The sequence below is a fragment of the Balaenoptera musculus genome, chromosome 9, assembly GCF_009873245.2.
Source record: "Balaenoptera musculus isolate JJ_BM4_2016_0621 chromosome 9, mBalMus1.pri.v3, whole genome shotgun sequence".
Lineage (NCBI taxonomy): Eukaryota > Metazoa > Chordata > Mammalia > Artiodactyla > Balaenopteridae > Balaenoptera > Balaenoptera musculus.
The window spans coordinates 47,645,010-47,670,966 of record NC_045793.1 but is presented as its reverse complement, the minus strand read 5'-3'; the positions used below and the strand labels follow the sequence as shown (position 1 = coordinate 47,670,966).

The following is a 25,957-nucleotide window of genomic DNA, read 5'->3' as shown; positions in this document are numbered from 1 at the left end:
TTTTTAATTTATTTATTTATTTTTGGCTGCATTGGGTCTTCGTTGCTGCGAGCGGGGTTTCTCTAGTTGTGGGGAGCGGGGGCTCCTCTTTGTTGCGGTGCGCTGGCTTCTCATTGCAGTGGCTTTTCTTGTTGCAGAGCACGGGCTCTAGGTGCGTGGGCTTCAGTAGTTGCGGCACGTAGGCTCAGTAGTTGTGGCGCACGGGCCCAGCCGCCAGGCAGCATGTGGGATCTTCCCGGACCAGGGCTCGAACCCATGTCCCCCGCACTGGAAGGCAGGCTCTTAACCACTACGCCACAGGAAAGCCCAAGGGTTCTTCCTTTTTATTTTCTTACTTTTATTCCATTGCTGGGTAGGATTTTATATGTTTAATCCATTCACTCACTGAAGGACATGTGGGTTGTTTTCTGCTCTTGGAGATTGTGAATAAAGCTGATATAAACCTTCAGGTACAAGTTTTTGTATGAACATATGTCTTTGTTTATCTAGGGTAAATAACCAGGAATGAGATTACTGGGTCATATGTTAAGTGTATGTTTAACTTCATATGAAACTGCCAAACTGTTTGCTAGAGTGGCTGTACCATTCCACAATCCCATCAACAATGTATGAGAGTTCCAGTTGTTCTTCATTCTCACCTGCACATAGTACTGTCAGGTTTTTGTTTTGTTTTGCTCTATTTAGCCATTCTAATAGGTGTGAGGTGGTATCTCATCATGGTTTAAATTACCCCAATGGCTAACGATATTGAACATCTTTTTATGTTTTTATTTGTTTTCTATATATACTCTTTGGTAAAACACCTAAGTTTTTTAACTAGGGTTTTTTTTTCTTACTGTTGAATTTTGGGAGTTCTTTATACATTTGGATGCAAATCCTTTGTTGCATCTTCAATTTGAAAATATTTTCTCTCAATACGTAGCTTGTATTTTCATTCTCTTAGTAGTGTCTTTCCCAAAACAAAAGTTTAAAATTTTTGATAGAGTCCAATTTAGTAATTTTTTCTTTTATAGGTTGTGCTTTTGGTGTCTTGCCTAAGAACTCTTTGCCAAACTCCAGGTCACAAAGATTTCTCTGTTTTCTTCTAAAAATGTTATAGTTTGACATTTTACATTTAGATCTATGATCCATTTTGAACTAATTTAAGTATAAGGCATGAGGCTTAGGTTTAGTTTCATTTCTTTGCATATAGATGTCCAATTGTTCCAACATCATTTGTTGAAAAGACTAGCCTTTCTCTATTAAATTGCCTTTGCACCTTTGTCAAAAATCAGTTGACCACCATTGTGTGGATCTGTTTCTGAATTCTCTATGCTGTTCCATTGATCTATGGATCTACTCCTTTGCCAGTACCATGCCACTTGACTACTGTGCCTGTAGTAAGTCTAAAAATCCGATAATGGTGAGTCCGCCAACTTTCACTATGGCAAAATTGCTTTAGCTGTTTAGTTCCTTTCCCTTTCTATATAAATTTTAGAATCAGCATGTCTGTATCTATTTTAAAATCTTATTGAGATTTTAATTGGCATTGGAGAATTGAACTATAAATCTATGTGTCTATAAATATCTATAAGTCTCTGGGTCTTTACTATGCAGAGTCTTCCAATTCATGAACACAGTATATCTCTTCATTTATTTAGGTCTTCTTTATTTCATCAGCATTTTAGTGGTATTTAGAATCCATATCCTATGCGTATTTTGTTTGATTTATGCGTAAGTATTTCATTTGCACTTGGACCTATTTTAAGGTATCATGGGTTTTTTTTTAAATGCCAGTTTCCAGTTGTTTATGAGTAGTATATAAAAATATGATTAATTTTTGTGTGTTGACTTTGTATCCAATAACCTTGCTAAACTGACTTTCACTTTTTGTGTATTGAAATTTTCTACATAGAAAATCATGTTGCCTATGAATAGGGACAATTTTATTTCTTCCTTTCCAATCTGTATGCCATTTATTTCTTTGCTTTACCTTATTGTACTCACTAGGACTTCCATTTATGATGCTGAATAAGAGTGATGAGAAGGGAGTATCCTTGCTTGGTCCTGATCTTAGAGGGAAAATATTTCATCATTAACTACAATGTTAGCTATAGTTTTTTTGTTGATGCCTTTTATCTAGTTGATAAAGTTCCCTTTCATTCTTACTTTGATGAGAGTTTTTGTCATGCATGGATGTTGAATTTTTTCAGATGTTTTTTCTGCTTCAATGTATGTGATCATGTGATTTTTCTTCTTTAGACTGTTAATATGGTGGACTTTATTGATTGATTTTTCTATATTGAACCAGCCTTGCGTTCTCAGACTAAACCCTACATAGTTGTAGTTTATTATTCTTTTTATATATTACTTGATTCTAGCAACTTCTTCATAGTTAAGGATAATAACATTTGCCTTCTGTTATGTAACCATAATTAAGTGTTTCTTGTTTTGTCTCTAGAAGTTGAGGCCTGTAGAGGTAAGGTAACTTGCCTAAGTTATGCCACTAATAAATGGTGGATCCAGGATCCCATCCAAGATGAGGGGACTCTAGAACCCTCATTTTTAACTGCAGAAACGTCTGTCTCCCACTGATAGAAGGCTGATGGGCCCCTCCATGGGTGACTCACTCTATCAAGACTGCTTGGCCCATGACAAACTGGACCCAGATGCTTCCGTAAGTGGTAACTCAGCCAGATCAGAATAGTACATTGTAGAACTGACCCTTGAGCCCAGCTCTTTCCACTATATCATACTGCCTTCTTAACAGCTAGCCAGGAAATAGACTTTTGGCAGCCCAACAGCACCAAAAGAAGTGGCCAGGGAAGAACAAACGATGTCAGGAGCATGGACCACAGAGACATCAGGCGGGGTGTAGAGGATCACCTGCAGGCCAAAGAAGGGCTCCTTGGGTGCTAAATAGAGAAGGAAGGGCCTGCCACTCTTCATCAATGGGGCCCAGAACTGGAGTGAGGTACAAGGGTGATGACGGAATTATAGAGCACATATGCCGAGCAGACTAGGTCTGTTGACCTAGGGGCCTGACCCAGAGAGGTTTGAAAGCAGGTTCTGTAATGGATGAGAATATCATCGGATCCAGCAGCAAGACCCTTTCAGTGCTGTCCTTGAGCTAAGCTGTAAGTCATTGTTTCTCTAGGGTCCAATCCAAGTCCAGACCCAGAGGCTTCTGTTGGATTCTCCATCCAAAGGGCCCAGTAAAGTGACGGTGAGAAAAGAAAGTCTAGATACATTTACATTATCATCTATAATAGGTGAAATACTTTGGAAACATCTTGAACTTTCTAGGAATTTTGGAATTTCCCATCTTTTGATTATTTTTGTTACCTTTGTCTCCTTTCATATTTGAGCAGTGCTCATAATCTTTATTTCAGAGTCAACAAAGGGAGGCCATATGCTGAAAACCCTGCATTTTTCCCTGCAGCCAGCAAGGAGGTGTGAAAGGAGAGTAGGGGACCTAGGTGGACCAACAGGGTTGGCCCACGCAAGCTTCTGTGTTACCTGAAGAGGGAGTTTCAGATACAGGCTATTTACAGTTGAAGGCATCAGCCTCACAGCGTAGGGTTACTCTAAGCAGTTTCCATTTTAAGTACTCTCAGCCCTCCCCCCTGCCAAGACAGCTGCTGGCTCACGTTTTTTTTTTTTTTTTTTTTTTTTTTAATATTTTTTTTTGAGTATAATTTCTTTACAATGGTGTGTTAGTTTCTGCTTTATAACAAAGTGAATCAGTTATACATATACATATGTTCCCATATCTCTTCCCTCTTGCATCTCCCTCCCTCCCACCCTCCCTATCCCACCCCTCTAGGTGGTCACAAAGCACCGAGCTGATCTCCCTGTGCTATGCGGCTGCTTCCCACTAGCTATCTATTTTACGTTTGGTAGTGTATATATGTCTATGCCACTCTCTCACCCTGTCACATCTTACCCCTCCCCCTCCCCCATCCTCAAGTCCATTCTCTAGTAGGTCTGTGTCTTTATTCCCGTCTTGCCACTAGGTTCTTCATGACCTTTATTTTCCCTTAGATTCCATATATATGTGTTAGCATACTGTATTTGTCTTTCTCTTTCTGACTTACTTCACTCTGTATGACAGACTCTAACTCCATCCACCTCACTACAAATACCTCCATTTCGTTTCTTTTTATGGCTGAGTAATATTCCATTGTATATATGTGCCACATCTTCTTTATCCATTCATCTGATGATGGACACTTAGGTTGCTTCCATGTCCTGGCTATTGTAAATAGAGCTGCAATGAACATTTTGGTACATGACTCTTTTTGAATTATGGTTTTCTCAGGGTATATGCCCAGTAGTGGGATTGCTGGGTCGTATGGTAGTTCTATTTTTAGTTTTTTAAGGAACGTCCATACTGTTCTCCATAGTGGCTGTATCAATTTACATTCCCACCAACAGTGCAAGAGGGTTCCCTTTTCTCCACACCCATCAGACTGTTCTCAGAGTCCATCATTCAGCCTTGGCTGTCCTTTCTGGCCCTGGCAAAGGCCTAGCACTTAGCTCCTTGGGCCCCAGCCTCTCTCTCTCTCTTTCTCTCTCTTTCTCTCTCTCTCTGCCCTTCTTTTGCTTCTGATGCCCTTCCCTGCCCCTTCCTTCCTACTCTGGCTGTCATACTCCATGTGAAGCAACATCTGCCGTGGTCCTGGGCCCGAAGGCAGTCGGGCCACTCTCCCTACCCAGCTGCAGGCTTGCCATGTATTTCCTGGGTGTTCAACCTCCACTATTTTCCTGGGTGATGTCGTTACTAAGGGGTTAGCATGGTGGTTAAGAGAGCCTGACTTGCCTGGGCTCACCTCTCAGCTCTCCACTTACTAGTGGTAGATAGCCTGCTTCCCCTCTGTGCCTCATCTGTAAACTGGAGATGATACTCATAACTAGTACCTACATCATGAGATTGTCCAAGTGCCCTTTAAATGAATTAATACACATAAAGTACTTGGAACAGTGCCGGGCACACACAACTGCCTTCCCATTTCTTTGTGTTATTGCTGTTGCTGTCACCCTTTGCATGTTGCAGCTTCCTTACCCAGACTCCAAAGTCACCTGTGTGTGCATAGTAAAGAGAAAGAACCACATCTCAGTGAAATTTGATTATTTCAAATGAAGGAGAGGAAGGAGTCACAGGTTTCAAGCTTCGATGAATGGGAGAAAGCCTTTGACAGAAATGGTAATGCTGGGAGTGATGAGCTGGAACTGATGACAGTGGGGCTGTCTCACTAGTTTGCAAATTAATCTGCTGGGATGGGAGCATATTTCTTTTTGATAGTACTTTTTGTTTAAAATAAATAGAAGATATGACACCTCAACCAGTTTTTGAAACAGTGTTCCAACTATGTATCATTTCTTAGCAGTTCCTAGCGCCAGGTCCTTGACTACCAATGCTAGGCTCTATTTTGAGTTTACAAGGTTGTTCTTTCCAGGTCCAACATAGGTTTTTAAAGCAGCCTTTCTTATAACTTTAATTTTAGTCTTGAAAGCCTGGGAATGTTGGCATTATCGAATAAGAGAGAATGGTGCTGAATCCCCATTTCTTGGGACAAGGTGACTAAAGGATAAAAGTGTGAAGACAGTTTGAAGAATCAGGGCTGTGGCGTAACCTCAAAGGCAGTGGCTTCTCTTCCCATACCTGCATGTTTTGTTGCAGCAGACAGATGTCAAAAATCTAGGGGCTTAAAGTTTATATAGATTTCACTTCAATAAAATACTGCTCACAGTTTTTTTTAAAGCTGGATATGCTGGTACTAATAGAGGAATGGCTTATTTTTTGCATGCTAAGAGTTGCCACTCAAAAATAAGAGGAAAAGCAATATGTAAAAGCTATAATATTTGGCAAGATATGAGTAGTGCTACAAATGATGTGCTTTGGAGGGGCTGTGGATCATATAAAGAAAAGGCTAGTTGAAGAAGTTTAAAAAAAAACATCTTGTATAGAAAACTGTTTTTGATGTAGAGCTTAAAGGAGAAGAAAAAGTTTGGGCAGGTACAGCAGGGCTGAGGCAGCAGGAGTATTCCCAGAAGAGGCAGAAGCATGAGCACAGGATTGGAAGTACAGTTGTAGGTAGGGAGGCACTGCTATACAGTGGAAATGCTTTATTACACTGGTGTGGGTAGAAAAATGTTGGCATTTATAGGTAAACTCAGGGTAGAATATAGAAATACAGTCAAGCCCAGCAGGTGATATTAATGAGGACTTTGACTTTTTTATCCCAAGGGAAATGGAAAACCATTGCAGGTTTTGAGCAGAGTCACTTGATCCGGGTGGCAGGGGCACTAGTCAGGGTAAGCATGTTGTTCTAGGAACAAAAAAGGGCTCTTTATCTGGCCTTCCAGGATCAGGAGGCCTCCTGGAAAATAGCCAAGAGACAAGTGTGAAAAGAGCAGAGAGATTAGCTCAAGCTAATGTCCAGAGGTGAGCTCCAACCTGGAAGGCTCAAGAAGTGGAAGGTCTGGGCTGGTCGCTAAGGGCCTTGTGCAACATGACGGGATTTGAACTTGATTCTGAGGGCAGTGGGGCACCAGCAGAGATTTTTATGGAGGGGAGGGACATGGTAAGTGCCATGTCCCTTATACTGATCACTCTGATGGCTGTGTGGAAGGGGATGAGACAGGAGGCAGGAACACCAGGTGAGGGAATCCAGAAGTGCTGGTGGCCTGCATTAAGTCAGCATCACAGAGATGGAGAAAAGGAGCCAGATTCTAGAGTAATCACTCAGGAAAAATCAACAGGAGTTTGTGATGGAGTGGCTGTTGAGAACAAGGAAGAGGGAAGGGTCTGAGATGGCCTCCAGGTCCTTGGGAAAGGAGGTAGCTGCCAGCATATGGTAACCAAAGCGATGCCAGTGGGTGAGATGACTCTGAGGGATGGACTTCCTCATGGGTGTAGAGAATAGGACCAGACTCCCCTATAGTCTATAGCCCCAACGAAAGGGTCCTAACTCTGCTTTACCTCCTGATAAGCAAGTGGCACTCTGTGAGGCAGCTCTGTACTCCAGGTAACAGTCCTGGGTCTGTAGACAGTTGTTTAAGAAGCCAGGCTTTAAAAAAGGAGGATAGAAGGTATTTGGATTTCTGAAAATGAGAACTGAAACTGTTAGATCTCAAAATGCCTCATTCTGGAACAGCCTGGCTTGTGCATATTTGGGGTGCAGGGAACATTGTGTCAGGCCTGACAGAGGAAAGTTCATTTTCTCTGAAAATATTTCCTGTCTCTCTTTTGGATCTCAGGCTCTCTCTTCTCCTACATAAAGACAGTAGCAGCCGGAGGAAGGTAGTGCCAGTTCTGGCTGTCCTTGGGATTCAGATTTAGTAAAGAAATGCAAGTACCCTGGCGACTGATACCTGTCTGCCCCCAAGTTTGGAGGAAGCAGGAGGAGGCTGAGGGCTGGGCTAATGAGCAGGTTGTGTACCTGGAAACCTGAGTACTAACTTGAGGTTTAACAGCCACATTGGAGAAAGCCCCTTTGGGAGACTGCAAGGCTGGCATCGTACTGGAATGATTGGGTTTAGCTCATCTTTGAGACAAACAACCTGCTAGATTTGGATCAACCCCCTAGATTTTGATTAGGGTTTCTCACAGAAACCAGGATCAATCAGACAGACGGAGTAATGGCATACGGTGGCAGGGTCACAAATAGCAGGAGGACATGCATTTCATTCCATTTGGGCTGGACTGCCATCCCCCTCCCCCAAACTATACTGAAACCTGATCAACTGGCTTGTTGGAACGACAAATGGATATGCCAAAGCTTTTATAATTTATCAAGACAGGAGGACATCCTCACCCTTGTCCCAGTTAGTCCTGTTTCTAATATTCCTGGTTCACTTCCGTTTTTCAGCCTGTATTTGGCAGGGCGATGGGCTAATTTGCATTACTGTTCTACTGTTTTGCCTCTTTTTAGGATCCAGGCTATTCCACTGGAAGCTTGTTTTAGAAGAACTGAGTCAACAAAAGCTTTGTGTGGAACTCAACAAATTGTCACACTCGATAACAATGTTAAGAAAGAACAGGAGCAAACTTTGAAATGTTTTAGTTTTTTGTTTTGTACGTAGGGGGACGGGGAGGCGTGTTTGGTGGATATATTTGCCATGGGAAAAGTGTTCAGGAGTGACTGTCTCTCTCGATTATATTTTTAGTGAAGTTGCCAATAATCAGGATTTACATAGAATAAAAGACCCAGTGAATATTTGAAAATCTTCTCTTTCCTGTTTCTGTATACTGTAACCGCGGTAACAAGACTTCTTAGGCTTGTAGATTTTTAAGAAAGCAAATTACGGATGAATTGTTAATAAATATTGAAGATGGAGTAGAAACAACTGTCACGGTAAAATATGGTCTTCGATGTGCAAATGAATATGTCCTTAGATGTCCTTTTGTACAAAACCAATTAAGCTGTGGTCCCCTTAGCCATGAAGTTATTCGCTCTTTCCTACCTCACAGGAGAGGACTGAAGGATACCATACTAATATCAGGTGAGGGAGAGCCCTCTGGTGGAAAATCATCAGGGCAGACAGTGGCACAGGAAAAAAAGCAGAGAAGTCAAAGAAGGAATGTTAAAGTTAGTCCAGCGAGTTGAACTGCAAAACATAAACATGATGGGACTTGCCATATCCTCCTGCTGATTTGGAAGATATTTATCAACAAGTCTGTCATGTGGAATTGTCAGGAATGTATTGAGGCTTGTGCTAAGTAGGAACTCAAATTAAAATCATTATTCCAAGGATACACAATGTTCTTCATAGGCCTCACCTAAAAAGCTTGGGATGGACAAGGTCAGGGAGTGGGGGGTGCATTTTGGTAATAAATTTAAAAATCTAAAGTAGATGAGACGAACACCGCCACCCCTACTCAGGGGTTGTTAGAGATAGGGTTCCAGTTGCTTCTTTAAACAGAAGAATGCAATTCATTGTGTTGTTCTTCTTGTAACTAGGAAGACAATTACAAAGCACTTTCACCCCCTAATCCCTGACCATAATACATGCCTGAGATTATAATGCCACATTTTTACAAAAATCTTCATAGTCTCTTGGCTAGGGTCATGATATTTCTGTTGGCCCTTTATTCTTATTACTAATTATTTGTAAATATGAGAGGAGACTTTAAAAATCTTAAAATTTTGCAGTTTAAAATGACTTACTGGCTAACTGTTTATAGAGAGAGATTTAAAAAATCATATTGTGTGGAAAATACCCCGCTGTACATGTGCATTCATACATACATTCCTAAAAAACATATATCGTTAGGGTTGGGGCCCCTGGCTTATAGCTCTGTTATTGACCATCATCCGTGAGCCCCTCTCAAGGGGTCAAAAAGCATGTTTCCAGGCAACAAGAAACTGACTTTGAAGCTTATGCCCTACAAGACCTGTGTAAGATGCATCACCAGTGCAGTAGAGTCGGCCGGTGAAAATGTGGACCCAGCACCTTTTAGCTAAAACCACAATTGCCTTCATTTCCAGTCTGTGACACTGGAGAGTCTCTGACTGTCTAGTTGGCAAACCTGGTTTGTCCTTTTCTGACAAATGGCCGTATGGAGAAAATGGCTATAATAGCAAGAGCTTGTAAATCCTATCTGTCCTTCAAGGACCGTCTCAGTAAGGTCTCCTGTCTTCCTTGCAGCCTGAACTCTCGGGGTCTTCCTCTCTGTGAGACTCACATGGGCGCTCAGTCATATGCTGCATTGTATGGTGGCTTAACTCCTTGCACGGGTGTCCTGTCTCCCTGGTAGATGCATATGCCCTTGAGGGCAAGGCCAGTGTATCCTGGGTCTAGTTCATTCACACTCATTCATTCATTCACTCATTCATTCATCCAATAAATAGTTTTTGAGACTATCTGGGGCCAAGTTTTACTCTCTGGAGATGTACTGGTGAACAAAACGAACAAGATCTCTTTCCTGCCTGTGGGAGTGGTGAACCTTCAACTCATACCCACAACTGGAAATTTTCCACAAGGAAAGATAAATATAAATATATACACTGTGATAAAACTTAACAGAGGAAAAAAGAATATAGTGCCATAAGAGAGAACCCTGGGTGGCCTTATTTATGTTGGGGGTCAGAAAACACCACCGAAGAGGAAATGTTTAAGATGAAAACCAAAGACATGGTATTCCCCATGTACTAAAAAGTACTTCTTACTTCAAGAAATGTTTCATCAGCTCTCAGGTCACGTGGTATAATACTGCTAACTGCGGAGGATCCTCCTGGCTGTGTCTTCCAGTGCGACCCCACCCTTCCCTTATTTGCCACCAACCAGTGTATGTTCATTCTGGTGCTCCCCAGTTCCGATAGCCCATGGAGACCCTGCCGTGTCAGCACAAGCTATAGTGGCAGTGAAACAGTTGGACCTCAGTGTTACTTGCAGAGATAGGACAAAGGTTCTTCTCGTGAACATATTTACAAAGCATTTTAGCAGTCTAGAGAGCAATTATGCTAACCACAGCACCATGCCCTTGATCGCTGTAGTGCTTCAAAATAAAAAGCACGTGGCCTTTGGAATTCAGCAGATCTGGGTTTGAAGCTAGCCCTGTGACCTTGAAGAGATTATTTCATAGTCTGTTTTCTCATCTGTAAAATGAGGGCAAACTCACTTGAAACTCACAAGGTTTTGTGAGGATTAACATAACGCACCCAGACACAGAGGAAAAGGCAGTCACTAAACCTTCATTGCAATGCCCTGTACTTCTTTCTTTCTGGATTTGGTCCGGGAGGGACCTGGGGGCACCAGGCAGCATAATTATTGAGAACCTGGGAGCAGGAGTCAGGAATACACGGACAGAAGCCCAGATAAGTGGGTGGGGCTCACCTAGGAGGAGAAAGAGGGGCTTTGCATTAGGGCTCCTTAAGACTTATGGGAGTTTGATCACAAGAAAGAGTCTGTTCTAGGTCCCCCAGGAGAGGGATGTGAGCCGGGCAGGAGGTAAGTTTCCCTCAAGACCCGAGACCCATAGGTAACTGCATTGGTGAGATGGGCCTTGGGAGTGGTGCAGGGGAGGGCAAACAGGAAAGGCAGAAAAGTATGGGAGGAGAAACTTACCTCGAATAGGACATACGGCTTGTCTGCAATTGTCATATGTGATTATAATCAGATCCCTCTTAATCCTTTACAGGTAAGTACAGATGCTTCCAGCTTGAGAAAGGCAGATCCCAAAGGTCGGAGTGCGCTGTTGGCTGATATCCAGCAAGGAACTCGCCTACGAAAAGTCACGCAGATCAATGACCGCAGTGCCCCGCAAATAGACAGTAAGTGAGCATCTGGGCCAGGGCGGCTGAGAGCCAAGGGCAGGCCATGTGAGGCTCAGCCAGACACGCCTGGCTTGCTCAGGGCAGGAGCCACAAATGCTACCCAGGACATACATCAGGCCATCTTAGACCTGCTCAGTGTACAATTCACATGGGCGAGAGAATCAGAGCTACCCTTCCAGGTCTGCAGAGGGTGTATAGCATGTCTACCATCACTTTTCAAATGCTTAAAAAAAAAACTTCATGGTAAGATAATTTTTTAGTTGTGATAAAATACACATAATATAAAACTCACCATTTTAACCATTTTAAAGTATCCAATTCAGTGGCATTTATCCATATATATTCAGAATGTTGTTGCAACCATCACCCCTGTCTAGTTCCAGAACATTTCCACCACCCCAAAAGGAAACCCATACCTATTAGCAATCCCTCCCTAATCCCTCTATCTCCCTGAATCCCTGGCAACCACTAAGTCTACTTTCTGTCACTATGGATTTGCCTATTCTGGATATTTCATACAAATGGAATCTTATGACATGTGGCCTTTTGTGACTGGCTCCTTTTACTTCCCATAATGTTTTCAAAGGTCATCCATGTTATAGAATGTATCAGTACTTTACTCCTTTTTATTGTTGAATAAGAGTTGATTGTATGGATGTACCACTTTGTGTTTATCCATTGTGAGACAACATTTAAAGATCACTTACCCTGTGTCAACATAGTCCGCAAATTGAATGAGAGAAAAATTCAAGTCTCAACATTAACAAATGCACACAAATGTCCACAGAGCCTGGCAAAGTTTTTGTTTTTCCCAAGGAAAAATATTTCTGCTGAATTCTCTCACAGGATCACATGACTGTATGTTTCTATGTCTTCTAGAGTATGATGGTGTAAAAGGAGCCCTGTGCCTGGGTCAGATGACCATGTTGAGTTCTGATTCTGCTACTGGGCAAATCAGGGAAGCTCTCTGAGGCTCAGTTTGCTCATCTGCAAAATGGGGAGATAATAATACCTGCTCTCTATTTGTCGAGATTGTTGAAGGCTGAAATAACATATGTGGAAATATTTTTCAATGTAAGGTATTATTATGTCTCCATATATTTTGCTATGATACATGATGGTAATTCTCAAAGATAGTCCTAAGATATAATTGTATCTAATATCTGTAATTATATATGTTAATGCACATGGATAGACAAATTATTTTAAGACATATTTTCAACATTGATTACAATAAAAATTAGTTTCTGACTAGCCCCACTATCTAATTAGTTAAGCCCAATTAACAGATAAATCCATTTTATTGGAACACTCATTTCTTTATCATTCTAGTGAAGAGGTAATGTATAATGTTAATACTTGGAATAATCTGGCCACATTCATCCACCAGTGGGCACTGTGCCCTGATTTCTCTGTGCATATTAGCTTCAGGCTGTGAACATTTTCTGCCAGGAATTCTTGTCATCTTTCTCATTTTATGTAGTTGGTAATCACATACATCTGGAAGGCTGGAATTAGTGACACCTCTCCTCAGGGGCTCATGAGCTTTCTCTTCCATAGAAAAAAACCGGTGCAGGGAAGAACATGGGGCACGGGGAGTGGGAGCTGGGGAGACAGAGAAGGAAAATGCCAAAGCAAAATTCACTGCAGACCTTCACTTCCTGCTTGCAAGTCCTGGGCCAGGCTCTGTGGACAAGAAGTTAAAATTATCGCCTGAATTAAATCTGTGGGTTTTCTTGGTCTAGTCCTCCCACAAAAACAGGCAAGTGAAAATGGGGTCAGCTCTATACCTACAGTATCTGGGTTTTCTAATTGGAAAGGTACTGCCAGTTCCCCCATTGGCATCTACTAAATGGCAGTATAAGGATGCATTTTTTTTTTTTTTTAATCCCTTTTCAGAGTGGTCACTACTGATGGTTCTTTGGTAGCTTGGAGAGGGTGGCAGACAGGCCTGGGCACATGAGTCTATAGGGTATCAAGGCAGGGGGTTCTTGAGAAAGATACTGGGTAGAAGGGTAACACTGGTGGTAGGAGAACAGGACGGCTGCCACAGGCAGTGTTAGACCACAGTCGGGGTGAGAGTTGGCCGCTCAGCTCTGCTCACAGGTCCACATCTACTCACCTCTTCTCTCTAAAGGTTCTAAAGGAACCAACAAAGAAGGAGGAGGTCCTGCAAACTCTCGAGGCGGGAGCACGCCCCCAGCCCTGGGAGATCTGTTTGCTGGTGGCTTTCCAGTGTTACGGCCAGCAGGCCAGAGGGATGCAGCAGGTAAGGAAGAGTTCAGACCGGCTACCCTGTGACCCTTATCTCCTTACCTTGTAGAACCAACAGGACAATCCTCACCTGCCAGTAAGTGACATGTTGAGAGTGAACAGTTATATGGTAGGAGATCACATATTTGGAAGCCTGAGCACTGGAAGTTTCCAAAACACAGAATTGTTTTTAAGGGATCTTTGAAATCCTCATCCTGTTTAAATCATCCCATTGTAACCACTGAAGAATGAGTTGCCATAGTGTAGAGTCTTTAGCAACAGTGTGATCGTGGCCCACACTGCAAAGTACGGATGTAAATCACAGTAGAAGATCTTAGTGGCATCACTGTGGACTCGCTGGCAATGGTGAGTTGTGATGGTTCTCCAGCATTATATCTGTTAGGTGTTGCTGTGTAACAAACCCTAAACCTGAGGGGCTTTGAATAACCATTTATTTAGCTTACAGCTCGGTGGGTTGGCAATTAGGGTGGCCTCAGCTGGGCCCCCTCTAGCATCTACAGGTTGCGTCAGTGGCTTTGCTAACCGTATATTTCTTATGTCTCTGGTGCCCCTGCTGGGACAACTGGCCTGACTGATCCCTCTGGTCTCTCAGGATCTAGCAGACTATTCAGGTTTGTCGTCATGGTGATGGCAGGAGGGAGAGGACAGAGTATGTAAAGCCTCTTGAGCCTTAGTCTTTTTTTTTTTTTTTAATAAATTTATTTATTTTCTTTATTTATTTTTGGCTGTGTTGGGTCTTCCTTGCTGCGGGCGGGCTTCCTCTAGTTGCAGCGAGCGGGGGCTACTCTTCATTGTGGTGCACGGGCTTCTCATTGCGGTGGCTTCTCTTGTTGTGGAGCACGGGCTCTAGGCGTGCGGGCTTCAGTAGTTGGGGCACACGGGCTCAGTAGTTGTGGCTCGTGGGCTCTAGAGCGCAGGCTCAGTAGTTGTGGCGCACGGGCTTAGTTGCTCCGTGGCACGTGGGATCTTCCCGGACCAGGGATCCAACCCGTGTCCCCTGCATTGGCAGGCAGATTCTTAACCACTGCGCTACCAGGGAAGTCCTGGCTTAGTCTTGGAACTGGCAAAGCATCACTTCCTACCACAGCCTGTCGCCCGAAGCAAGTCACAGGCCAGCTCAGAGACAAGGGTGGGCAAGAGACTTAAACTCTGATGAAAGGAACTGCGAAATCACATTTCCAAGACTGTGGAATCAGGAATGCGTGGTTAATTGAGACCATTTTTGCAACCAGTCTACCGCAGTTGTTTGTGTTTTAACAGGTACCAGATGTTTTGATAGCACTGAATTAAAATCGGGCAAATATATAATTATTATGTGCAAAAAAAGTGTTTTTCCTATTACTGTGCTCTTTAGTCAGAAAGATATAAAAAATCCAAGAATTTCATTTGTCTAGGGAATATCAAGCCCCAAACATTCCTGGTCTAGAGTCTTCTACCATGTGACTTTGCTAACCTCTTCAATGGCCTCTGTGGCTGTTAGATGTTACAGGGTGCATTTGCTGCCGTCACTTACTGATAAAGTCCAGTTTGAACCTTCGGAGCCATTTCATTTCCTCATTTTTGCTGAGACTTTGGCAGATAAGAAGGTGCTGAAGTCCTCCTGAATAAAGAGAGCTGGCATTCCTCAGTGCCCACTTCTTTTTCAAAATTCCTGGGTTGGATCCAAAAACAAGTCCTCTAGGGTATAAAACTCCCACTGGTCTCTCTTCACACAAATAAAGATAGGAGAAATAACTGCCAGTGAGCTTTTAACAGGGACCAGCCAAAGGAAGTCAGCAGTATTCTAACTTGTCTCCAATAGGACACAAGTGTCAGATGTTTGAGCCACTAGGTGAAGACAAGAATTGACCTTTTTGGAGGCAACAAAGTCCATAATGAAGTGACTAATTATGCCTGTTACAGGATAGAAACTCAAGGACAAGCCAATAGGTAGATACACGGACTGGGCGTCATGTCAGAGTAAGACAGACCATGGCTTTCCTCTCTCAGAACTCTCCTATTGGCCCCTTTGTCATTCAGAGAAAAGGACTTCGGCCCTTGCTACCTGTTTCATCTTATTTTCTACCACTTTGCTGCCCTCCTTGCTGTTCTTGCACATACCAGGCATGCTGCTACCACAGGGCCTTTGCACTGACCGCTCCTATGGCCCGAAGCACTCTTCCTAAGGTGTCCACATGGCCCAGTCTCCCTTCCTTCAAGTCTCCGCTCAAGTGGCAGCTGATCAACCTATCAGGGAGGCTTTTACTCATCATCTCATATATTGATAAAATATGAGTCCCACCCTCTCATTCTATATTCCCTCTACCTTGATTTATTTTTCTTATATTAGTTATCACCATCTGACATATTATTTATTAACTGGTTTCTTTCTTTATTTTCTGTCTTATCCCTCTAAATGTAAGCTCCATGAAGGCAGGAGCTGTGTTGTGTTCACTGCCTTACAAATGCCTGGTGCGTAGTGGGTGCTCAGTAAATATTTGTTGAGTGGAATGTGTGAGTGGGTAGTGTGGTTGCTTAGAGCCATCAGGCCCAGAAATCAGTGTCTAGTGCTCACAATACTTTTAGCGGCCCATGAAAATGTTTGAATTTCTTTTAAAATTTAAAAAACGTGAACTTTTAGGGTCAAAAATTGTATTTGTCTTTATACCAAAGCAGTCAGGAAACATAATTTTAAAAACATTTTTTAAGGAGGAAGGGGCCCACAGAGGCAAAAGCGCCCAGGGTCTTTGAAAGTCATACATAATGTGGCCCTGGCTTAGAGCTCCGAGGGAGAGATCGTTAAAATAAGATATGATGAGTGGGTGATAAACATCACTGGCTTGTATAGAATGTGTAATGAGACTTCCATGCAATCCAAGTTCTCTTGGAAACATATACAGTTGGAAAGAGGAAGCCACAGTTCATCTTTTGATAAACCCCAGGCTCTAAAAGCTGATTACTTTCACACCAGTGAAGCCCCCTTGATGCTCTTGAGCTGGTCTTTCCCCACCCGCTTCATGGTCTCCTCTCGTGTTTCTAATTGGATATCTAGGGCTAGCATCCGTGTTCTGAAGGAAAGCCTCCTTCCTTCCTTCCCTCCCTTGGTGCTCACTTTTGGAGCCCTCTCTGCTGCCTGGTTTCCTCACCTGCACTGATGCTGATTCCTGTGGGTCTCACCTTCAATTCGTGCTGCCCAGCTCTCTGCTTCATCCTGGAATGGGCATGAACATAAGCTGGGCAAGGATTTGTGCTGTCCTTGTTTCTGCTGCTCACATTATGATAAAAAAAAAAAAGGGTTTGCCCATTTCTCATTAGGTTGGCCACTTAAAAGGTTTTGGAATCTCGGATACGTGGTGTTCTCAGACACTTAAGGGGTTGATTCTGTTCCTCAAACTTGTTATCCCTTTAAAGTTCATCTGGCAGATGGGCACAGAGGGAGGCCTTGCCTTGTTTGGAGAGCAGTCTGGGTCCTCCAGACTGGTTCTTCTCTGTGTACTATGGAAACAGGTTCGAGACCTTGGATGCAGGAATCCCTGAGGCTGACACCTATATAAAACGTCTCACGCTGGAGTTGCAGGTGGTAGATCCTGTCCCTGGAAAGGCCAGGTGGGGACCTTCCACTCCTGGTCATGGTCAGTCAGCCATTCTGGAAATGCCCGCCTTAGACCTCCGGTGGCACCAAGTCCGCCAGGGTGGATGCATAGGTGCAAAGACATTATCTCCTCCACAACCACCGCAAAGAAAATTTCAACAGAGAGCAATGATACCACCGCCCTGCCTCAAGCACAGCGTTCCACAGTTGAGACTTGTCCTGAGGCGTGTTGTCCAGGTGGCTGTCACATCATAGCCAGAGGAGGGTCATCTGTTTGGAAAGCCAGATACCGCGGTCCTGCTCGCTTAGTTTCAGCCCCAGGATCACCTCTTCCGTATCTTGCCTTGATTGGCCTGACTTGCGGCGTCAAGTATTTTTAGGCATGATTTAGCACCTGATTGGGTAAACACTCTGGAGACTCATGGGCTGAAAAGCTCAGAACCATCAACAGCTGCTGGCGTTATAATCTGATATGAAAGCTGTGTTTCCTATTCTGCAGCACCGGGAAGTTGGAGGTGTGAGAAGCAAACATTTTTTTCAAGTGTTTTCCACATGTTTTCATGGAGATTATAAAATATAGGGGTGCTGGAATAGGAAAAATATATTCCCCAGAATTCCTTTTAGGAAGAGCAGTGTATTTATTCAGAAGAAATGTCTTAATATGCCTCCTGAGTGGAGAGTGATACTCCAAGGACATATTTAAGTGACTGCAGAACTTCTGTGCAGTAAACAGGGAGAGGAACCTTTTTCTCCTCAGAGCGACAGAGGGGAAAAAAGGGTAAGAAGTGGCAGTAGGGTGAGAAGGTGTGCAAAGAGTGAGGAGGCCCCAACCGGGGAGCGCCCTCCACCCCAGTCGTCCATAAAGTCCACCAAACACAGATGCTTACTGTGAGCAAGTCGTTGTTGCTGTTGAGTTCAAGAGGCATTGGATTTCAAGTTGGAGTTGATGTGGTAAAGGATCTATGGGGTGGGGAAGCCAGGTGACCAGGAGACAGAGAGCCCCTTAGAAATGGGCGCAAGTCTTTGGGAAAGGGAGCTTTGAACTTCCAGAGTGCATGGAACTGGAAGGTTCAAGGTCATTGGACCTGGATCCCCAAGGCAGGGTGTCTTCCCACTGACTTCCGAATCACCTCGTCCATTCAGGGAATCTTTAATCTTCTGCTCTCGATGCAGAAACAGAGTCCTTGCTCACAAAATGCTGGGGGGGAGGAAAACCTCCCTCGTCAGGAGCTTTTGGGTGGTACACCCGCAGATGTGGGCTGACTGGCCTAGTGGGTAACAGGGGATGAGTGTGCCGGTGGCCTTGAGATGAGGAAGGGTGAAGGAGGTCGGGGCAGTCCTGTGTCCTGGGCTGGGAGCCCGGAGCCCTGGGCAGATGAGAGTGGAGGTAGAATGGAACAGGAAGGCTGGCGCCACACAGCAGACAACCTGGTGGCTTGAGCTGGGCCTCTCTCAGAGGAGGGGGACAGCGCGTTTATTCTGGCAAGGACCTTGGGGCTGGTCCAGCTGGCTCTCTTGTGTGATAGCTGCTGCATGAGGCCTCCAGTGGACCCTCGGGAAGAGAGCATCCACCACGCGGTTCACTGACGTCGTGCTGGACAGCGTCCGTCACTGCCGCCCACACCCTTGGGTTTCTCCCAATTCTACCCGCTGAGCTAACTCAGAACTCGTTTCACTTTCAGGCGGCAAGACAGGGCAGGGCCCTGGCTCCCGAGCGCCTTCTCCCCGGCTTCCCACCAAACCTATCAGCGGCCCGTTCAACCCCCCTGCGTCTCCCAGGCTAGGCGACGCCTCCGAGGCGCATGGCGCGGCCTGGACGGTCCCTCCGCGCCCCAGCATGCCCGCCCCACCTCCCCCGCCCTTACCCCCGGCCCTGCCCCCGTCCTCCCCCGCCAAAGCCCCGCTGGTGTCCCCACCTGGCCCACCGACCAAGGGGAGCCCCCCGGTGCTCGCACCCCCTCTGCCCTGTGCACCGCCTCCTCCACCCCCGCCGCCCCCGGCCTTGGCTCCCAGTGACAAGGCGGTGAGGCCTCAGCTAGCCCGCTTGCACCTACCGCCCGTCCCCCCGCCGCTCCCTCTCCTCCCACCTTGCGGGTACCCTGGGCTCAGTGCGGACGCTGCCAGCCCTGCCCAAGATGTGCCGGAGCCTCCCGCCCCGCCGCTCCCGCCGCCCCCGCTCCCCGCTTACGCCCCACGCACCCCCAGAGCCTCTCTGCCTGCGCCCCCTTTGCCAGGCGCTAACGACAGCGGTGAAGCCCCACCCCCGCGGCCCCCCAAGTCCCCGTGCTTCCAGGCCCAGCCCCACGAGCCCAGCGCGCAGGCCTTGCCAGCGCCGCCCGCCCTTCCGGGGTCCCAGACGTTCCCGCAGAAGAAGAGGCCCGGCCGAGGCCCCGGTAAGCACCCCTGTTCTTGTCCAGGATCATCTGGCTGTTGGCAGCAACTGGGGAGGTGCTAGGGACACAGCCAGAGGCCTGCTACTGTGGGCCACTTGGGAGCACCTCGGGATGTCTTTCTCTTGGGATTTTGTTTTAGAACACACCTGTTCAGTGCCCCTGTGGAGCACAATGAAAACTTGTTGTGTGGGACTTTATGCTGGAGGTATTCACGTTAGAGACAGGAAACCAAGGGTGAGGGAGGCCGCAAGACTTGTCCGAGATCGTGCAGACAACACGCTGGGGCTTCTGGCCTTCATCACCTTGCCATTACTAGCTGTGTGACCCAGGGCAATCACTTAGCCTCTCTGTGCTTCCTTCTCACCTGTGAAATGGGGATAGCAATAGTTCCCCCTCATGTGGTTGCTGGAACAGTGAGATCCAGAGAAGGGTTGTTTATTTTTACTATCACTATTCAGACCTCAAATCTACTCCCAGGGGTCGAGGTGTCTGTGGGTGCAGTTGTTTCCAGAACCCGCTCTCCTTTTTAATTTTTGCCTAAGTTATTATAGTCTGGAACCCGGCCAAAATCTTCACTGGTCTTTAGTAGATTAGCTTAGCATTTTGCCGTATTTTTAGCAGGTTCTCCAGCTGACTCAGGAAAATGGAGGGTCCATATTTTCAGGCATACGTTAAAAATAATCCCTTCACGTATCCAGCAGAGATCATTCTGGATTGAATATACAGGCCCTATGACTGTGATTTCCATGAAGTGATGAGGCTTCGATCACCTTTGGTGTCCTTCTAAATGGAAAGCACGCTACACATCCACACACACCCATGTACACACACACACACACACTCATAAACATATGCACACACTCATGAACACCCACATCCACACACACAGCCCAACACACATCCACAGTTATACATACACACACATACTCCTTGGTTTTTCAGAAAATCTTTTGATGCAGAAAGTTTCTTAAACGTATACCCTTGAATTAAAAATAATAGAAGCTCATTGTAGAGAAAATAGAAAAAAATTGAAATCACGCAGAATAACATCACTCAGAAATAAAAACTGTCATCTTTGGATATGTTTCCTTTCTTTTTTTCCTGAATATATCTACATACTTACAGGGTTAATACTATTTTGTATATACTATTTTCTATTCTGTTTCTGTTTAGTATTATATTAAAAGCAATTTTGATATAATTTGATATTTGTCAAATTGTTAAAATGTATCTATAAGCATATTAATATGATCATTGATATATACCATATTTCCAGCGTTAGATATTTAAGTTGATTCCATTTTTTGTTATTATGAATAATATTGCAGGAAATACATTTACAGCAATTGTAGTCTACATTTTGGATTTTTTTTTTTTAAAGACAGGTTCCTGCAAGGGAATTCCTGATACAAAAAGCAAGAATATTTTTAAGGCTTTTGGTCACAAGAGATAAGGTTTTAATCATTCTCTTTTCAGCTGACTAATCACCATAAGGTCCAGCATTAGTACTCATGCGACCCTTTTGACGCTTGTGATTCTTAAATGTTCAAGATGTGGTGAAAAAAAACAATGCTTTAGATTCAGAGAGATCTGAATTCAAATTCTGCCTTCCCACCCACTCCTTTGTAACTTTAGGCCAGTCTTTTTTAATGCCCTTAGACCTTGCTTTTTTCTAATTTGACAAATGGAAATAATAACAATAAAACACCTTTCACATAGGACTGTTATGAATACTATGTGAGGAAGTGTGCCTGAAGTGCTTTGCAAGGAGCCAGGGCTCAGCAGCGTGATTTCCTTTCCTTCCCTCTAACCAAGTGGAGGGGCAGCTTTTCACCCAGAAGAGGGGTCAGCAGCCCCTTAGCCTCTATAGTCTGCTTGTGGGAGCAAGTAAATCCTAGTGGATTCTGGTACAGAGGAAGGGAAGACCAGCAAGGGAAAGGAAGGGGACTGGGAAAGGAGAAAGGCAGAGGGCGGAGCTGAGAGGTGGGGTGCTCTGATGGCCTTTGGGGAGGAGAAGAGCTGCAGCGGCCGGGTGCCTTTGCAGGCTCCAGAGCTGCACTCCCGAGGCCAGGAGTGGATGCTCGTCTGGCCCCTTTCACTGTGTCTTTGGACGTGAAACTTGGTTTTCCGTGAACAACATGAGGGTAATTTCTGCTTCAGGCCAACTGCAGGGAAGAGTAAAAGGTTGCAATTGTGAACATCTTGGCACAGATGATAAAGGAGCAGTTGTCATCACTTCAAGAGCGAAGTGAAGAGTCAAGTACCTGGGTTGATGTGCCAAGGCAGCGGGTTATTAATTGCCAAATGGGTCATACAAAAAAGTCTTGGCAAAGGAGAGTGAGCCTCCCACAGAGGTCATCAGGGAAGAATTGATGAAGTAGGTGAGATTTGAGTTGGGCCCTGGTGGGCAGGTAGGGTTTAGATTCACTGGAAGGAGAAACGAGGGCCTGCAGTGCAGGGAAACAAGCGTGAGCAGACCCAGGGGCAGGAGCAAGCCCCTGACACATTGTTCATCTAGCCCCCCTCTGAGCCTCACCTGCACACAGTCCTTCCCTTGCACAGGACTCTGCAGTGGTTCCACTTCTTTGGGCTGTACCATCTGATGATGAGGGTTGATATTATCACAGCAGCTAATATTTATTTAATGCTTACTACATGCCACTTGAATTTTTTTTCTTTTTTTATTGGAGTATAGTTGCTTTATAATATTGTGTTAGTTTATACTGTACAGTAAAGTGAATCAGCTATACGTGTAGCATATATCCCCTCTTTTTTGGATTTCCTTCCCATTTAGTTCACCACAGAGCATCGAGTCGAGTTCCCTGTGCTATACAGTAGGTTCTCGTTAGTTATCTATTTTTACATGCGACTTGAATTAAATCAACTCGCTTAACCCTCTCAACAAACCCAGGAGGTATGTATATTATTATTCTCATTTCATAGATGAGGAAACTGAGGCACAAAGAGGTTGTGTTATTATCCCAGCAGGAGAACTGGGGTTCAGTCCCAAGCAGCTTGGCTCCAGAGGCTGCCTTTTTATCACTGTATCATATTATATCCAAAGACCTCAATACCTCACCTCTCACGGAAGGTTATAGCATCCACCATGCCCTATCTGAAGGCCAGTATCTGAATACGCTGTCCTCTTCTCTGTCAGGGACCAGTGGGGGAAAGCTGAACCCACCCCCAGCACCCCCCGCGAGGTCACCCACCACGGAGCTTTCAAGCAGGAGCCAGCAGGCCCCAGCCTGGACCCCGACCCAGCAGCCTGGAGGTCAGCTGCGGAATGGAATCCTGCACATCATCGGTGAGCGGGGCTGTCAGCGAGGAAATGGTTTCCCCTGGCTCAGGGATGGGGGCGCGGTCTCCCAGCCCACAGTGCTGTCATTTCAGGGTGTGTGCTTCACAAGAACAGGGGGTTCACTCTAGCACAGAACAACCTACAGGTTGTGTTAAATAGGGTTTCTCTTGAGGCTTTCTGGGGGGTTCCAGAACCCACTCTCCAACCTTCTTGAGACGAGAGAGAGGGAAGAAAACCAACATTTAAGCTGTGTGTGTGTGTGTGTGTGTGTGTGTGTGTGTGTGTGTGTGTGTGTGTGTGTCTCCAGGGAGAAATCAGGCATAAGCCTGAAAGATAGACTGATTTGGACAAGGTAAGAGGATGGATGGAAGGCCCACCAGCAGAGGAACAATGAAAGCAAAAATATGGAGATAGGAAGGAAAGTCATCTGGGGTCAGGTGTGACCAAAAGTCTTTGGATCCCTTTGTGGGGTGAGCTACTGTCACACACAAAGCCTAGATCACAGAGCAGGAACTCAACTCATGAAAGGGCCACAAGACCCCTCTCCTCTTGCCATCAGGAGCTCAGGGCGGAACCCATTTGCTTTAGGTAGCCCAGGTCCCCAACTGCACACAGGCTGTGCTCCTTCCCACTAGCCATGCTGAGGACTCCTGTTCTGTCCACCTCTCCCCGCCAGAGTCCTCCCCAGGAACACAAGAGGGGCTTCAGGCCACAAGGACTTTGCTGGTCCCTTGTTGCTGCCAGTTTCCCCATCTCTGACTTTGGAGCCTGGATAGGCCTGTGGCACTTCTGCTCCCTTTAGAAGTTTCCTTAAGATGCTGGTTGAAGTAAGTTGAGGTGGATGATGGGGAGAGTCTATGATTTCACTTTTCCTGATTCCCCCTTGCCCCAGCTAAATAGTAAAAATTAAGAGGTGAATGGATGTCTTAGGGGGGAATAGCTCTGCCATTAAAACCTTGCACTGGGCAGGCAAACCTGTATGCTCCTGGAAATGATCAAAACTTGGGTCCTCATAGTAACCAGAGTAATTTTGGCATTTCCGTGTGTGCAGATGACTTTGAGTCTAAATTCACGTTCCATCCTATGGAAGATTTTCCTCCTCCGGATGAGTATAAACCATGCCAGAAGATTTACCCCAGCAAGATCCCCAGAAGTAAGTACCACCTTGATAAGACTCCTGGTTTTCCCTGACCCTCCGGAATTAGGTGCTTGGGTGCGCTGACTGGCCACAGGCTGTGTAAAGTGTGACATCAGGATGTCACTGTACTATTGCAGGGATGCAGTGATGTTCATACTTCTGGAAGTTTCAGGACATTTATTTGCCCTAATCTCCAAGGGTTCACTTAGAGGTTTTTTACAGAACACCAAGTTTAGTTATTTGGCATCGGATTTGGATGCCTAAATTCACCACTGGTCCCTCCCCTCCCTGGGGCTTTTGACTGGGGAGCTAAACACCCCAAGACAACAGCAAAATGGGATTCAGGAGCTTTGCATTACTAGTTGGGGAAGAACCCCAAAACCCCCAATTCAAAACTCTGGCAGACTCTGAAATAGAGAATGCCTTAGGTCAATGGTTCCTACCTTAGCAATGCATTAGAATGACCTAGACAACTTTTAAAAATCTGAAGGCCAGGCTGCACCTAGCGCAGGTAAATCAGAATATCCAGGGTAGGACACAGATGTCAGTATTTTTGAAAATTGCCACGTGATTCCAATGTCCATCTAAGGCTGAAAACCTCAGTCCAGTGAGAGCCTTCCTCCTCCCGATCTCATCGTGCGGCCGGGCTCCAAGAGAGGCCTTCACTTGGCTTACCTGCCCAGCCCTAAGAATCGAGGAAGACTGGCCGGCCTGCCCTTCATGGCCCAGTGGGCAGGGAGGTAGTACTTCGGGAGCACAGGAAGCAAAGAAAAGCACAATAGGTGCTGACCACACAGTGATGCTGCCCGTTAACGTAATTCTTGTCCAGTGCTGATCCAATGCAAGCGGGCAGGAGCTGGTAAGAGGGAGGCAGAGCCAGTAACATGGGGTGAGGGTCCAATGTGTTTTCCACCCCACAACCCGAGTAAGGCCCCCAGCCCCAGACATCTGTAGACCAGCATGGAAAATCATCAGTATCCAAGCTTAGCCCCAGACCGGGAACCTGGCTCTTCGACTGTGTCCTTTCAGAGGGGCCTTGGTGAAGTCCCTTCCCCAGGGTTCGGCTTCCTGCAGGGCAGACCAAGGAGCACCAGCCTGCTCTCTGCTCAGGTGAGAGGTCCTCTCGGGATCAGCCTGGGCAGAGCTTTCTCTGCGGGCCTGTGGATTGCACATTTAGAGAGAAGTGACTTGTGTGTTTTTTTAATAATATGTAAATACAGTTGACCCTTGAACAATGCAGGGCTTCATATGCGTATGACTTGTAGTTGGCCCTCCACATCCTTGGATGCGGAGGATTCAACCAACCACAGACTGTCGTACTGTAGTTTTACTACTGAAAAACATCCTCGTATAAGTGGACCCATGCAGTTCAAACCCATGTTGTTTCAGGGTCAACTGTACTCCTCTGAATTGAGAGAGAGAGAGGAAGAGAGAGGAGCAGAATAAAGATTGATGAAGGGAAATCACCCCACCTGGGGTTTAAATAAACCATGGAGACGTGACGGTGGAGGAGACGGGTGCTGGGTCCGGCTCCCATTCTTGCTCAGTTAGAGCTCAGCAGATGGGCATGAACTGCCCACTGTACACTTGGCACCATGCTGGCACCAGAGACTACGAGGTGTAAGAAACAAGGTCCCTACCATCAAGCCGCCAGCGTGCACACTCCCGAGATAGAAGTGTGAGACATTAACTAGATCACAATGGAGTGTCTTAATCACTGATTGTTTAAAGTGCAGAGGGCACCACAGTGGGCATGAGGGTGGAGGTGGAGATTGGGGACTTGAAGGCATAGAGAGAGGTAACATTTCCACTGGGTGGAAAGGCATTCCAGGCTGAGCACGGCACACCCCCAGGAGAGAGGCACGATAGTGTTTGGGCCATTTAAGAATGACAAGCAAATCCTACAAGGTGTGTAAGGGCACACAATGCCTGGAGAGGACCGCACAGGCTGCCAGAGATGTTAGGCTTCGTGGGGCAGAGGGTCAATAAATAACACTTCTTTTCCCGTCATATGAAATG

The 25,957-nt window shown here is 45.5% G+C and overlaps 2 protein-coding genes across 9 annotated transcripts in view; one reads left to right on the top strand and one right to left on the bottom strand.

The window, feature by feature from the left end:
• SCRN1 (secernin 1) overlaps positions 1–25,957 on the bottom strand; it is a 104,999-nt gene that overhangs the window by 4,424 nt on the left and 74,618 nt on the right. Inside the window, exon 9 of one of the 2 annotated variants that reach the window (XM_036863195.1) lies at positions 11,160–11,209. The exons of the other annotated variant lie outside the window; for it this stretch is intronic. The gene's annotated coding sequence lies outside the window, so the exon portion shown is untranslated. Of the gene's footprint in view, positions 1–11,159; positions 11,210–25,957 lie in introns of those variants that run through there. 2 annotated transcript variants of the gene reach the window in all.
• WIPF3 (WAS/WASL interacting protein family member 3) overlaps positions 1–25,957 on the top strand; it is a 98,697-nt gene that overhangs the window by 47,591 nt on the left and 25,149 nt on the right. For all 7 annotated transcript variants that reach the window (XR_005021190.1, XR_005021189.1, XM_036863186.1 and 4 more), the window contains exons 3-7: positions 11,126–11,258; positions 13,399–13,530; positions 18,789–19,499; positions 22,657–22,806; positions 23,852–23,953. Coding sequence is in view for 5 of the 7 variants with exons in the window: in XM_036863186.1 (XP_036719081.1) it covers positions 11,126–11,258; positions 13,399–13,530; positions 18,789–19,499; positions 22,657–22,806; positions 23,852–23,953 (1,228 nt within the window). In the remaining 2 variants the exon portion in view is untranslated. The remainder of the gene's footprint in view (positions 1–11,125; positions 11,259–13,398; positions 13,531–18,788; positions 19,500–22,656; positions 22,807–23,851; positions 23,954–25,957) is intronic.